This window comes from Podarcis raffonei, chromosome 2 (assembly GCF_027172205.1).
Source record: "Podarcis raffonei isolate rPodRaf1 chromosome 2, rPodRaf1.pri, whole genome shotgun sequence".
Taxonomy (NCBI): Eukaryota; Metazoa; Chordata; class Lepidosauria; order Squamata; family Lacertidae; genus Podarcis; species Podarcis raffonei.
In genome coordinates, this window is record NC_070603.1 from 84583134 (window position 1) to 84599369 (window position 16236).

Genomic DNA, 16236 nt, shown 5'->3' on the forward strand with positions numbered 1-16236 from the left:
AACATTCAGCGGGTGAAACATTTCCTGGCCTGAGATGCGGCAGGGGGGAATCTTCTCTGCCTTTTGACAAAGCCCTAACCTCCTCGGGAGCATGCAGCATTGGCCGATTGCCTGAGCTTTCTGTATTGGTTTACTATTCTAGAGACACCTCTTCAAGGGTGTTTAGCAATCCCATGGATGATGTGAGCTAATGCATTAAAGACGTCATGGTGCAGAGGACCTCTCTTAGGAAAGGCAGTCCAGCCTGTGTTCAGATCCCCATTCCCTTCCAGCTCTAATGCCTCTGGCTGCTTTTAAAAAACGGTGCATTGATAGAATGTGGGAAATGCATTTGCAGCTTCTGCAGGGGGCAAGTTAGTGGAGTGTGCTGGCTAACCTGAGCTGTCAGACAGAAAATCCTCCGCTCAAATCCCAATCAGCCATGAACTCACTAGGTGGCCCTAGGCAAGCCTCCCAGCCTGTCATCTGTGTAATGCGTATAACATACCCTACATGATAACTTTTGGGATGTCGCTGAACAAATACATTCCCTCTCGAATATTGGCCTATACAGTGGTACCTCAGGTTAAGTACTTAATTCGTTCCGGAGGTCTGTTCTTAACCTAAAACTGTTCTTAACCTGAAGCACCACTTTAGCTAATGGGGCCTCCTGCTGCTACCGCACCACCGGAGCACGATTTCTGTTCTCATCCTGAAGCAAAGTTCTTAACCCGAGGTACTATTTCTGGGTTAGCGGAGTCTGTAACCTGAAGCGTATGTAACCTGAAGCATATGTAACCCGAGGTACCACTGTATAGGGAGGCTGCAAAGTGCCTGGAGCCCTATATGCATGCTAAACGGGATTAATCCACACACCTGCCTGTGCATCTCTCTGAAACGCAGGTGGGGTTTTGCATTGGATGTTGCTGCCTTTTGCAATCCAAAGCATTGTGGGTGGTGGCGGGGAGCCGGCCTCTATGCTCCCCAGACGATCCTCCCTTGCAGCCTGCCGTCCAGCGTGACAAGTGGAGCATGAACCCCCTTGTGGGTCTCCCCAGCAGACAGGGCCCATTTGTTGTGTGCTCTGCCTTGAAGTCTAGGTTATGTCAGCGCTGCGGGAGACACCAGATGCAATTATCTGCCATTCTGCAGGGCTGGCAGCTCATGCATAGAGAGGGGAGAGGAAAAGATGCTCCCGCTGTGCCGTCCCTGCAATACAATGCCTCCCTATGCGCCGTGTTAACAGCTCATGACCCCCGGGCTTTTCCTGTCACAAGTCTATTGAGGAAGCTGGCTTAGGTGACAGAGCCCAGGGCTTAAGCTTGAGCCACTTTTCATTGCCAGGCTTCAACCTGGGAACAGGAGGAGTGGGATGCTGACACAGAGATGTACCTGTATGGCTTGCTGAAGATGCTCAGCCTGCCAGCCCTCTCTTAGCACCTCTTCCAAGGTCTCTTCTGTCACGTACGGTCACCATATATATATTTTTAAGTGCTCAAAACTACCGAGTTTGGTATAATTATGCAGTTGACAAGGCGCTGCCTCCAGTATTACAATCCATTGGAGTAGTCTGTAGATGCGTCTCAGAATTGCATCTCTGCAGTGGCACCATTAATATAGGGTCAGGAAGGAGGGGACATTCCCCCTTTGTTTTTCAAACCGCAAATGATGATTTCTGTGTCATTTATTTATGAGGACATTTATATCCCACAATTCCTCCAAGGTGCTCAAGGTGGGGTACACAGCTCTCCCCCTCCCTGTTGTATCCTCACAACAACCCTGGAAGGTTGTTTATTTATTAAATGCCTATACTGCTCTTTATCCAAGGATCACGGGGCGGTTTCGGCAGAGCAATGGTAACTGGCCAAAGTCACCCAGGGGGCTTCGTGGGTAGGTGGGATTTGAACTCTGGATCTCCCCCAAACTTGGGTCAGTGCTCTAACTGGATGATTCCATGCCCATATCCGTGGCCACCTCACGAGTTCTATTCACAGAATGTCTTGTTATGAGCGATGCAATAAATGAGCCCCCCTATTCAATCTATCGTAATGCCTCCTAAGGCATTGCTTGTTTATTTAACACCATCCAAATGCTTAGCAAAGTCCAGAAAGAAAAGGACTCCTGCCCTGAAGAGCTTACAGTCTAAAATTCAATATAGATGAGACAAGAGAGGGAAAGGATGTAATGGCAAACATGGAGAAGAGAATGTGCATGTATTTCAGTTGCAAAGTTTTATTCCAACTCTACCACAGTGGCCTATAAGCTTTGAAGGTGGGAGAGGAAATGAACACAGAGACTCTCCAGGTGTCTTTTTTTATTGTGTAGTTGTGGTGATTTCTTGCTTGTGACAGTATCAGGGCAGTTCCATGGAATCCCACTTTCCAGAACTGTTTGTGCCTGCAAAGGTTCTAGGGCGGACAAAATGCTCTGTTGACCAACGAGCGCACACTGAATTCCTGTAACTTTTTATATTACAAATATTTGGATGTTATCCCACTTTTGTCCCACTGCAGGGCAAGAGACAATGATGCTATGACAGTGCAGGAGCAACTCATGAAGGGAAATGATGTGTGGACAGTCCAGGATAAATCCACCACTGATGCACAAATATTGTTTTAGTGGCACAATGCAGGATACAACCCTGCAAACAGCAGCAACAACAACGCCAGTCAGGAGGTACCCTTTGAAAGTCCTGACTACACTGTGTTGCTGTTTCTAATACTTTTTTTTTTAATCGTTCCTCTGTAATATTGCAGAACATGCAATCCTCTGTTCTGATCCTCGCTTTGAACTAATTGTGTTGATGATACTGCCACAGAGCTTATTGGACTCCACTGTGCCTGTTTGCTAATGGAGTGACAAGTTGTGGCTGTTGTTGCTGTGACTCATCTAAAGCATCTGTTCTTCATATGCTGGGAGAGTGTGGAATCATAAAAACACTTTGGCAAGAACTTTATTAGATATGTTAATGGCATCTTAAGAATCATTAGTTTCGTCAAGCTCTTGAGCATCTTCCAGTTGAATGAAGCCTGACTGAACTACAGTAACTGGGTGCACATAACTTTTTGGGTGCTTGGGGAAGGGCTCACATTCTAGATATCCATGCTAAAGGAAAAGACTCGTCTACCTTCCACCTACTGCAAGGTAACTGACCTGTGTCAATGTTGTCACTATGGTTGCTGCTAGAAATTAGTTGCAAAAAGGCTTTTAAAATATACATATTTTTTAAACAGTTTATCATGTTTTTTAGGAGTGTGCTGGATTTTTTTTTGATTCATAGCTTCTAGCAGCGTTCCTCAACCTAGTGTCCTTCAGGTGACTTGGACTACAATTCTCATCAGTCCTTGTCAGCATGATGTGTATTTTGCTTTGCTAGTTACCTTGAGTGAGCTTGTCAGAGAATGATAGGGGGAAATACTAATAAAAATTTGGACACAGTCTTCTAACCCTACCCTACCAATTCGGACGCAGTCTTCTCACCCTACCCTACCAATCTTAGTCTCTCTCTCTCTCTCCTCTACACCCACGTGAGCCTCTGAACTGTGCTGCATATCTGGTTCCCAGCAAGTACCAGTATACATAGAGTAATCTATGGGGGAAATGTAAGCAGTTTTCTGCGTGGGGCTGTGTGGAATCACATTGCTAAGAGTTGGAGCAGCTTATTTCTGGTATTTCTTACCTACTCTCCCCCTTCAGGTCCCAGAGCAGGTGACATAAAACAAAATCCAATAATGAAACAATGAATATTCAACAAACCATAAAATGACAGCAATCAATGCATAAAACAAATACAACTAATAACACAATTTACAGGGAGCACAACCAAAGACTTATGGTGTAAGTCCAAAAGACTCTATTGGGAGTGAGTTTCACAGCTTTGGGGCTGCCACAAAGAAGGCCCCGTAGGCATGGGGAGTTGCTATTGGAGAGACAGTGTTCAGAAGTCCTGCAGCACACCTCAGCATGCAGAATTCATCACAAAAACCTTTAGAACAGGGCAATCTGGGATTGGGGAGGTATAATTCCTGGTGTTTTCAGAGTGTGGCACATGAGTGCCATGGCTTATGTAGCTAAAGCAGCAGCACCTAGGCCCAAAGGGGAAGTATTGGAAGGCTTGGGAGAATCCCAAAGTTTGCAGAAGCCCCTGAACAGCCTAATCAGGACTGAGCATGCTCAGTGGCCATAGAATGTGGGAGGAGGCATTATTGGTTTGTTTTTGTTTTATTGTGTATTACGTATTTTGTGTTCTTGTTTTGCATTGTTATGTTTTTAACTGCCCTGTGATTTTCAGATAAAGGGCAGCTTATAAATTCATAATAGAATAATAGAATGTTGACTGATTGTGGAGGGGGAAATGGATAACCAGGAGCAGGGGATGGAGGGGAGCGACTGGCATCCTGAACTGGGAGCACGCCTGTAATCCGCTACTCCGCCGTGTGGAATTTGTGAGAGAGGGCCATAGAGCAGCTGAGTTGTATCCCCTAGGTCTCCAGGTAGAGCTGAGAAAGAGTTCCTGCCTAAAACCCTGGAGAGCTTCTGCCTGTCAGTGCAGACAATACTGGGCCAGCTGGAACAATGGTCTGACTCTGGACGTGGGTGGCACTGTGGTCTAAACCACTGATCGGAAGGTTGGCAGTTCGAATCCCCGCGACAGGGTGAGCTCCCATTGCTCTGTCCCAGTTCCTGCCAACCTAGCAGTTTGAAAGCATACCAGGGTGAGTAGATAAATAGGTACCGTTGTAGCGGGAAGGTAAATGGCATTTCTGTGCGCTCTGGTTTTCGTCACGGTGTTCCGTTGCGCCAGAAGCGGTTTAGTCATGCTGGCCACATGACCTGGAAAGCTGTCTGTGGACAAATGTCGGCTCCCTCGGCCTGAAAGTGAGATGAGCGCTGCACCCCATAATCGCTTTTGACTGGACTTAACCATCCAGGCGTCCTTTACCTTTTACTTTTACCTGACTCTGGATAAGGCAGCTTCCTATATGTTCCTAGAATCTTCTCTCCCCCACCTGGTGCTAACTCAAAAAGTCCTCTGTGCAGAGTTAAGGCAGCTTGCTACCTGTTGACACTTGCGGGCACCATTATAACTGTTGTGCAACCACAGCGCATTGCCGAGGGCGCAGAGTTCTGCTAATGCAGTTGGCCGCTCTGGCTGGATGTCCCGTGGTGCTTTGTTATAGCTGAGAGGAGCACACACTCTGGTTATAAATAGCCACAGCTGCACCTCGCCATTTTTCAGCTGCGGGAGAAAATATGAAATGTGTATAAATAAAAGCACAAAGAGAGCAAAGACATATGGGCAGGGAGTAATGGCTTGACTTCTTATTCCTCAGAAACTCTTTTCCAGGAGGGGACCATTCCATCACAGTCATGCCATCTCTCCCTGCTTTCTCTCTCTCTCCCTCTCACTACAGCTATTGTCGGGGACTGTCAGAGAAAGGGGGAGGTTCAAGCTAGGAAAGAGGGCACCAGCAAAGAGAAACAATTGTCCATAACACAGGTCCAAGTGTAGAAACATGAGAATCTGTCTTAGACCAAGCTGAGGCATTGGTTTATATTGGGATATGCTCTGACTGACTGCAGTTTCCCAGGGTTTCAGGCAGGGGTTCTTCCTAGATCTACCCAGAATGCTACCATTTGAACCATTTCTCTCCATTTCTCACCCCCCCCCAATCTTAAGTTCAGTTCTACACATTTCGACACCCGTATGTGATTTTATTCTAAATTCCTCGTTCAAAATCCACTAGCAAACTTCTCCTAATAAAAGCATTCGTCCGCAATTTTGCGAAAAATACTCGTTTTTGCAAAAACATTCCCCTCCAATAATGCATTTTAATGCCACTTTCACTAATATATGTGTTTTAATGCACACTTTACCCTAGTATATGCATTTTTTGTACACTCGACTGGAGAGTTGCATTGCAAAATTCGGAGAAGTGCAAATTTTGAAGGATGGCTGTGTTTCAGTTTGTGTACTGTTCCAGAAAGTGTGAATGAGTGTCAGCGATGGGAGGAGCCTGAGAAGTGGGGAGATGCATGGGCCGAGGAGGCAGGTGGGGAGGATGATGACCCAGGGGGAGGGGCCAGTGACTTGTGGGGGGAGTTGATAGGAGGAGACCGGGCAGCCAGAGAGAGGGTAGAAGGAGACAGGAAAAGAGCTGTGCTGGGTCTCAGTCTGGGGAGGCTGTGGTGCTCTCAAAGAGATTTGTGTCTTTGGAATCCCCTGAGTTACTCCCACTGTTATCACCATGCTAGAAGGGAACAGTTAGAGAGGAGCCTTCAGGTCTTTGATTGCACAGTCAGACAAGGAAGTTTAAGAAGGTGGGGAGGCTCCTATGCTGTGACTTCAATGTTTGAGATGGGGCACAGGTCCACAGTCCTAGATTGCCTAGACAGCTAGGTCAGGGGCTGATCTACTATGAAACTAATGAAGCTTAGGTTTCAGGGCCCCTAATCCTGGAAGGACCCCAGGAACAACTTTGGTCCACATTGCTTTTTTAAAAAATGGGTCTAGAAGACGCAATTTGAGTTGCACAACTCAAATTGATTTTTTGTTGCATATATTTCAACTATCTCACAGCTTAAGGGTTAGTAGCACAGATGTTGTAAAGGTTGTTGTAAACAACCCCATTTGGTTACCCAGACCTCGTTGGGGGCCCCATAACAGTACAGTGGTACCTCGGGTTAAGAACCTAATTCGTTCTGGAGGTCCGTTCTTAACCTGAAACCGTTCTTAACCTGGGGTACCACTTTAGCCATTGGGGCCTCCCGCTGCTGCTGTGCCGCCGCGCAATTTCCGTTCTCATCCTGAAGCAAAGTTCTTAACCTGAGGTACTACTTCCAGGTTAGCGGAGTCTGTAACCTGAAGCGTCTGTAACCCGAGGTACCACTGTACAACCCTTCAGGGCTCCAGTTAATTGTCCTTGCTGGTTTGGGTGTGTTTGGGACAAGGAGGGAGGTTTGCCTTTAGCTGTGAACGGTATTTAATTTCTACCCCTTCCCTAACCCTCCTACAGCCCCCGTCCTGCTCCAGGAAGAGAAGGGTAGCTGGCAATCGCAAGGCAAGCAAAGCCACTAGCTGGAGAGCACTTGGTGTGTGTGTGTGTTTTAAGACAAAGTGACAAATAGCATGCGAGTTAAGTCTGAAGATGGAGTACTCCATTTGGTGGTGAATGGCAAGGCTCCTTATGGTGATTGTAAAACATTGCTACAGTCCTGTAAATTTCCTCCGTCTCTTGCTGAGTATCCATAAGCAACAACCCTGCCCTGAAGAGCTTACAGGCGAAAGATGTATTTCAAGGCAAATCGCTCACGAGATTCTAGCAATGTTTTTTGCAGAAGTTTGTGCAGGCTGCGGAGAAGCATGCCGCAGGGACCCAGTTCTCTCCTCTGGTCTGAACCTCTGGAGTCTGGAAGCTGCAATTAATACCAATAGATGGCTAACAGGGACAGAGGGAGCTGTATTTGTTGAATGGTTTCTTTAAATGTAAAGGTTAATCATTGTTTCACCCGATGTGTATGTCTTTAAGGGGCCAGAGCAAGGGCCAGAGCAAGATAACGAGACCCAGCTTTACAGCTGTGAAACATAGCAGGTGCTGCTGAGTTGTATTTGATTAAGGTGTGTCAGCATTTGGGTGTAGTATATAAGGAGCAGCAACTAGCTCTCCCATTACCCTGGGGGATGGGTTGGTGGTTGGGTCTAGTTTGGTTGTTAATGTATTTAGTGTAAAAGGAGTTTTTGTTTTTGTAATTAAAAGCTTGTTTAAGTTATTTTTGAGTCCCTTTTTTTTAATGCATGGTCTCCCCAGCAAGCTCTCTGCGCTACTAAACTGCAAATAGCCAACATCTTTGGTTATGGGCCCAGCTGCTGAGTGGATGACTGCATATTTTTGGACTCTGAGAAAGGTTTGAAAACACCTTCTCCTGTTAGCGTAGTTCTGTGGGTCTGGAAGAGTTCCAGAATGGTTGACCGGGTTCCTGAAGCTGAGAAGGCTCTGGTCTTCCCACAGCTAACAGATGAGAACTATAGTTTATGGTCTTTTCGGGTGGAGGCGCTTTTGACCTCTAGAGAAGTATGGACCTATGTAACTGATGACCCTCCTGACCCTGTGACTAATGCTTGGTCGAAAGGAGATGCAAAAGCCAGGGCGATAATTAATTTGGCAGTCAGCGACCAGCAAGTAGTCTATATAAGGAATAAGAAAACTGCCAAAGAAATGTGGGACAGTCTTGCAGCAGTGCATGTTAGAAAAGAGTCAGCATCTGCATTGATGTTTTTCAAGCAGTTGTACCAGACGAAGTTGCAGCCTGGTGGTGATTTGGCAGCACACTTGAGACGTCTGGAGGCAATACGCGGCGAATTAATTTGAAGGGACATGGACATACCTGATATTCAGTATGTTTTTATCATTCTTTGTTCCCTTAATGAGGACTTCGGTGGTATAGCTAGCCAGATATCTGCCGTTCCACCAGCACAATTATCTGTGGAAGGGGTAACGGCAAGATTAATGGGCGAGTTGGACAGAAGGGAGGCTTGTGCCATAAGCACTCCTATTTCCAGAAGTAATGAGGAACGCCATATGCAAACTTGTGGTCATACGACTGCATTTAAAGCTGCCAAGCGTTGTTGGTTCTGCAATAAGCAAGGACATTTTGCAAAGGACTGCAGAGCCAAAAGAAAGCAAAGTACTCCCAAGCCTGTTTCTGTTCGTCAGTCACGGTTGTCATCTCAGCAGCCAACATCGCACCGTAAAGACAGAAACGAGCTGCGAGCTTTTCATGCTCGGACAACAGATCGTAAAAGAATTAAAGATGCCAGGTGGAGGTCTTTTATTATCGACTCAGGAGCATCCCAGCACGTTTGCAATGATCGAAGCTTGTTTATTTCTTTCGAAGAGGAAATTGGTAATGTACATTTAGCTAATTCACAAGTCTTGCAGTCGCTTGGCAGGGGTACTGTTAAACTTGACTCTTTAAACATTACAATAGCGAACTGCATTTACTGCCCGTCAGTGGACAATTTATTGTCAGTAAGGTGCTTTGCTCGTCAAGGCATAACTGTGCGTTTCTTAAAGTCAATGTGTGAGTTTTTAGATGGGAACAAATGTCTATTGTATGCCCGGGAATCTGATGGTTTATATAGACTGTATTTTCGCACCTACTCACAATTGCCTATAAACTGCAGAGCAGCACAGTCAAGCCAGGGGTTGAGGAATGTAAGGCCTCATTCCGGGTGTGTCCATGAGGCACACAGAATTCTGGGACACCTGAATTTTGCTGATGTAATTAAGACAAAGAATATTGTTAATGGCCTCAACTTAAAACCATGTAAATTCTTTATGCAATGTCTATCCTGTTGCAAGAATAAGATTAAGGTTGCACGCAAGGGTAGGTGCTCAGATAGGAAAGTAACTGAGCCATTTGAGCGTGTACATTGTGATTTAGTTGGGCCACTCCCACCATCATTAGGAGGTTCTAAGTACTGGCTTACTCTGATAGACCAGTATAGTAGATATTGTTGGACTTATGCAATAGCTGAGAAGTCCCAAGCATTTGAGAAGTACAAAGTTTTTTGCAACTGGGTAAAAACGCACTTTAACAAACCAATTAAGAACCTGTTTTCTGACCGGGGCGGGGAATTTGTTTCTGAGGATTTTGAGAAATTCCTGGAAGCGCAGGGGACTACTCATGAGTTATCTTGCCCCCGAAGTCCCTGGCAAAATGGGCTTGTTGAAGTTGTGCAGCGTGACCTACAGGCAGGGGTTAAAACGTATCTGCACGATGCTAATCTGCCCAAAGACTTTTGGGCTGAAGCGCTTAATGCGTTTTGTTATGTTAGAAATCGCAGTTATCATTCTGGTTTAGATGTCACCCCCTATGAGAAGCTGTTTAAAAAACGCCCTAATCTGAAATACCTACGCATTTGGGGTTCAGATGTAATTATGCATTATCCCACTAAGCAGAAATTGGGTGAACGTAGTGTCCAGGGAAAATTAATGGGCTACCAGCAGGGGGCGTACAGAATTTACATACCAGCAACTGGCGAATTTCATATTACCAGAAACATGATACAAACTGTAAATTGGAATGGAGTTGCTGTCTTCCAAGATACTGATGGTATAGATAATACTGAGGAAGAAGAGGAAGAAGCAGCAGCAGCAGGAAATGGTGCTTCTGAATTAATGGAAAAAGACAAAAAGCCTGTTGAATCTGAAAATTTGTTTGATGATTTAAAGTCACAGGCACCCAAGGGGAGGTTAGATTCTCTTGAGTTTTCTGACCGTGAGCTTAGCCTACAGGCATCTCTTCAATCTGACAATGATTTACAACCTGAAACTAGTGGTTCACTTAGTCCCATTAAGTCTGAGGAGTCTGACTCTCCTTCCGGACTGAGATGTTCAGATAGAAAGAGACAGAAGCCACAACGTTTTGCAGATGAACATTTTAATACTGTGTATGCCAATAAGGCAGTTTTTGAGCCAAAAAGCTACAATGGTGTTCAGAAATTACCTGAGCAACAAGCTGCAAATTGGTATTAATCTATGAACTCTGAGATAGCTTCTTTAAAAGAGCATAACACTTGGTCTCTTGTACCACAAACCCCAGATATGAGACTTATTGATTCAAAATGGGTTTATAGAGTTAAAATGAATGACAAAAATGAAGTTGTAAGGTACAAAGCAAGACTAGTTGCTAGGGGTTTTCAACAAATTCCAGGCGAAGATTATGATTTGTGTTATTCACCAAGCGTAAAATATGAAACAGTTAAGCTTTTGTTAAAAGATGCATCACAACGTGGACATTCTGTTTATCACCTAGATATAAAAACTGCATATTTGTTTGCAGATTTAAAAGAACAAATTTTTATGCGTGTTCCTGAAGGCATAGACGCCACTGAAGGTTTGGTATGCAAATTAAATAAATCCCTTTATGGTCTGCACCAAAGTGGAAGGAATTGGCACCAAACTTTAGCAAAAGAATTGCTGGATATTGGTTTTTCACAAGGAAAGGCAGACAACTGTGTGTTTATAAAGGAAAGGGCAAACTCTGTAACAAAAATATGTGTGTATGTAGTTGACGTGTTAATTTCTACAAAAACTAAACAGGAATATGAACTGGTAGTATCACAGTTACAGAAGAAATTTGATGTGGTGGAATTAGGCATAGCTAAAAATTACTTATCCATGCAAATTGAGAAAGACAAAAATGGATCTTTTCTGGTTCATCAAACTGCAAAAATTGATGATCTTGTTGAAATGCTATGTTTAGAAAATGCAAATGGGAAGGAAACGCCTATGGTGTGTGGTTTCACCTTTACAGGTGAAGATAAGCCATTTCCTAACAAAACTTTGTATCGTTCTGCTATAGGCAAGCTAAATTTCATTCAAAGAATCTCAAGACCAGATATAACTTATGCTTTTCACTTTCTGGCAAAATTTGTGGAAAAGCCTACTACACAATGTTTCTCTGCTCTTAAGAGAGTGGTAATGTACCTTAAACACACCAAACATTATAGGTTGCAGTTTACAACATGTATTGACAAAGGTTTTGAAATTTTCTGCGATGCATCTCATGCAGTGGAACAAAATAATTGCAGGGGTGTGTCTGGTATGGTGTTTTGTTATAACGGTTGTCCATTTGAATGGAAGTCCCAGACACAAACCATTATTTGTCTCTCCACAACAGAGAGTGAATTATGTGCATGCGTTCAGGCCACTCGTGATGTAGAATGGTATCTGCAAGTATTTGCAGACCTACAGATGCAAGTAACACTACCAGTAAAAGTTTACCTTGATTCCCAGAGCAGACTTGCTATCCTATGTTCAGAAACCAATACGCAGCACACTAGAGTTTTAAGATTACATTTACAGTTTGTAAAGAAACTAATTGCTGACGAAATGATTGTATTTGAATATGTTCCAGGTGACAATCAAATTGCGGACATTTTTACTAAAGCACTTCCAAAGGTTACACATGAAAGACATGTACAAAGTATGCTTTATGTTTTTATTCCACAATGATGAACCGCAGGGGAAATGTTGAATGGTTTCTTTAAATGTAAAGGTTCATCATTGTTCCACCCGATGTGTATGTCTTTAAGGGGCCAGAGCAAGGGCCAGAGCAAGATAACGAGACCCAGCTTTACAGCTGTGAAACATAGCAGGTACTGCTGAGTTGTATTTGATTAAGGTGTGTCAGCATTTGGGTGTAGTATATAAGGAGCAGCACCTAGCTCTCCCATTACCCTGGGGGATGGGTTGGTGGTTGGGTCATGTTTGTTTGTTTATGTATTTAGTGTAAAAGGAGTTTTTGTAATTAAAAGCTTGTTTAAGTTATTTTTGAGTCCCCCTTTTTTTAATGCATGGTCTCCCCAGCAAGCTCTCTGTGCTACTAAACTGCAAATAGCCAACAGTATTATGCCAAAACAGAGGATTAGTCCATTGGTGTTATACCACTGAGCCACAGCTCTTTGCCTTCCACTTTCCCCAGCACACGGCCTCACCTTCCATTCCAATGCATCCCTGTCCATATGGCTGTGAACAGCCCAGAGCCACCCCCTTTTTAAATTCCCCTGGTGCTTTCAGGTGTGAGTTTAATACTGCAAGCGAGCCATTGAGTTGTGGCAAATCAGTAACTGGCAACAGACTTCTTTCTTATTGGATTTTCCCTGGATTAAATGGGGGTGGGGAAATATGGGGTGGCATTTTGATGTGTGAAAAACTTGTGTGCATTAGAAACACCAGTCCCACATCCACGCTATATATTTAAAGCAGGCATAGGCAAACTCGGCCCTCCAGATGTTTTGGGACTACAACTCCCATCATCCCTAGCTAACAGGACCAGTGGTCAGGGATGATGGGAGTTGTAGTCCCAAAACATCTGGAGGGCCGAGTTTGCCTATGCCTTATTTAAAGTGTGTTTAAAGTATGCAGTCGTCCCCCCAAGCATCCTGGGAACTCTTGTTTGTTAAGGCAGCTGGGAACTGTAGCTCTGTGAAGGCGAAACTACAGTTCCCAGGATTATTTGGGGAGGGGGAGCCATGCACTTTAAATGTGCATTAGGAGTGCTTTAAATGCATGATATGGGCGTGACTTGTGTCTGTTCCACCATAGCTATATACTTTATTGTAGAAACTTGGGCCATAACTACCTGAGAGTAGAACTCCGCTCATAGGATTCTCCTGCTGGCTAGGCTGGTCCAATGCCAAAGAGGGCAGGCTCCTGCAACTTTAATCATTGTATAGAAGCTGCAGGAGGTGGAAGGAATTCACACGAATCACCTGCCTTTTTCCACCTGTACGCGTCTGTGAGATGCATTGGATGAAGTGGGCTCTATTCAACAAAAGCTTAGACTAAAACAGTTCGTGCTTAAGTTGCTGTAGTATTCTTGGTTGGTTTCATCCGATGATTGGTTCACCATATCAGAAGTGACCCTCCACATGTGCATTGTTCCCTTTAGCTGCCTTTATGGGGGACAGAGTGTTCTATGCTCTTGATTTGTGGGCGCTTGCGATAATCCACTTCCAGAACCTCTGCTCCTCCCTCCCCATTCAGAGACCCCCCCCCCAAAAAAATACAGTATGCAAAACTCATATTACCATATATAACACCACAGCTTTTAGCAGTGTACTTCTGAAAAACACATTCCTGTTAAGTGACCCACAAGCTTTGGAACTGGTCTGCGGTTTGCTGGAGGATTGGTAAAAGGAAGAAAGCTCTGCCATTCTCCCGCAAAGATATGCACCTGCATTGTTCAGCCTGGACACTGAGGTCCAACTCCGAGGGCCTTCTGGTAGTTCCCTCACTGCGAGAAGTGAGGTTACAGGGAACCAGGCAGAGGGACTTCTCGGTAGTGGCACCCACCCTGTGGAATGCCCTCCCATCAGATGTCAAGGAAATAAACAACTATCTGACTTTTAGAAGACATCTGAAGGGCAGCAGCCCTGTTTTGGGAAGTTTTTAATGTTTGATGTTTTATCGTGTTTTTAATATTCTGTTGGGAGCCACCCAGAGTGGCTGGGGAAACCCAGCCAGATGGACAGGGTATAAATAATAATGAAATAAATTGTTGTTGCTTCTGTTGCTGTTGCTGTTGCTGTTGTTGCTGTTGTGCTTTGCTCCTCTTGCCAGTCTCAATTTGTGAGCCAATTTCTCTTGTATCAGGTGTTTGTGTTTGAAGCCCTTCCCTCCGAACCCCTGTCCTAACCTCTCCCTTCTCTGCCCTGCAGACGGGATCCACAGTGTGACAGCCCAGTGCGTCCTGCGCGTCATTGTCATCACCGAGGACATGCTGGCCAACAGCATCACGGTGCGCCTGGAGAACATGTGGCAGGAGCGCTTCCTCTCTCCCCTCCTGGCCAACTTCCTGGAGGGCGTGGCCACTGTCCTGGCCACCCCAAAGGAGGACGTCTTCATCTTCAACATCCAGAATGACACGGACGTCGGCGGGCAGGTGCTGAATGTCAGCTTCTCCGCCATGGCGCCCCGCAGCGGCCATTTCTTCAGCTCGGAGGAGCTCCAGGAACAGCTGTACATGAAGCGCATGACTCTGACCGCGGTCTCCATGCTGGAGGTGCTCCCCTTCGACGACAACGTCTGCCTCCGCGAGCCCTGCCAGAACTACATGAAGTGCATCTCGGTGCTCAAGTTTGACAGCTCGGCTCCCTTCATCGCCTCTGTCTCCACCCTCTTCCGGCCCATCCACCCCATCACGGGCCTGCGCTGCCGCTGCCCCCAGGGCTTCACCGGAGACTACTGCGAGATGGAGATCAACCTCTGCTACTCCAACCCCTGCCGCAACGGAGGGGTCTGCACCCGCAAGGAGGGCGGCTATACCTGCATCTGCCACCAGCACTTCACAGGTAAGGACATGGTCAAACCTCAGCGAAAGAGGAGGCTTGCTGTGGGGCAGCGGCAGTGTTTTCCCAAATGAAATTCTGCTCTCAGGGGCTTTCATATGCCTACTTAGGACCAGGCAGAGTCCTTGTGCCAAAGGGACCCACATTCTGCACTGAGGATACTAGACGTGCTTTACTTGTGTGGGTTCATGTTTCTCGTCACACTGATTTTAAAAATAATAATAATTAAGGCTCAATATAGGCACTACCCATAAACATGTACGCTGGAGGGAGATTGGACTCTGATCTGCCTCCTGGAATATTCTTGCAATAGAACATGCTTGTGGCCGCTGAGACCATATATCACGGGTCCTGAAAGACCTACATTGGCTCCCAGTATATTTCCGAGCACAATTCAAAGTCCTAAATGGCCTCAGCCCAGTATACCTGAAGGAGCATCTCCATCCCCATCATTCTGCCTGGACACTGAGGTTACTGTAAGGTTACAGGGAACCAGGCAGAGGGCCTTCTCAGTAGTGTCGCCCACCCTGTGGAACGCCCTCCCATCAGATGTCAAGGAAACAAACAACTATGTGACTTTTAGAAGACATCTGAAGGGCGGTAGCCCTGTTTTGGGAAGTTTTTAATGTTTGATGTTTTATCATGTTTTTAATATTCTGTTGGGAGCTGCCCAGAGTGGCTTGGGAAATCCAGCCAGATGGGCGGGGTACAAATAATAAATTATTATTATTATTATTATTATTATTATTATTATTATTATTATTATTAAATTTTAAATATTAAAGGGTATAGATAAATTATCATCATCATCATCACCTTGCCTATTACCATATTTTTCGCTCTATAAGATGCACCAGACCACAAGACGCACCTAGTTTGTGGAGGAGGAAAACAAGAAAAAATACATTCTGAATCTCAGAAGCCAGAACAGCAAGAGGTGAAAGCAGCAATCCCTCTAGCTGTTCTGGCTTCTGGGAAAGCTGCGCAGCCTGCATTCGATCCATAAGACGCACACACATTTCCCCTTACTTTTGAGGAGGGAAAAAGTGAGTCTTATAGAGCAAAAAATACGGTACTTTTTTTAATAGCCGTTTTTAAAAATGCACATTTAAAACACACCGCTTGCTCTCAAGAATCTTGGGAACTGTAGTTTACCCCTCAAAGAGCTACCATTCCCAGCACCTTTAACTACCAACAGTTTCAAGGATTCTTGGTCCTTTAAGTGCATGGTTTGTGCACAACCTCTGTTACGGGGGCTTTAAGTTACAACAACTGTGACTAGAAGAAAAACTTTCCCTCAATCACCTTCTCGCAAGATATTGGATTATTGGTCTGCAAGCCTGACTAACCAACCAAAGCTTATACCAAAGCTGCTTCCAAACGGGAGGCTCTGAGCGCTA

At 45.1% G+C, this 16236-nt stretch overlaps 1 protein-coding gene across 3 annotated transcripts in view; it reads left to right on the top strand.

Moving 5' to 3' along the window:
• Positions 1-16236, top strand: part of CELSR3 (cadherin EGF LAG seven-pass G-type receptor 3) — an 87449-nt gene that overhangs the window by 21005 nt on the left and 50208 nt on the right. For all 3 annotated transcript variants that reach the window (XM_053377936.1, XM_053377933.1, XM_053377934.1), the window contains exon 2: positions 14207-14839. In XM_053377936.1, coding sequence (XP_053233911.1) covers positions 14207-14839 — 633 coding nt within the window. The remainder of the gene's footprint in view (positions 1-14206; positions 14840-16236) is intronic.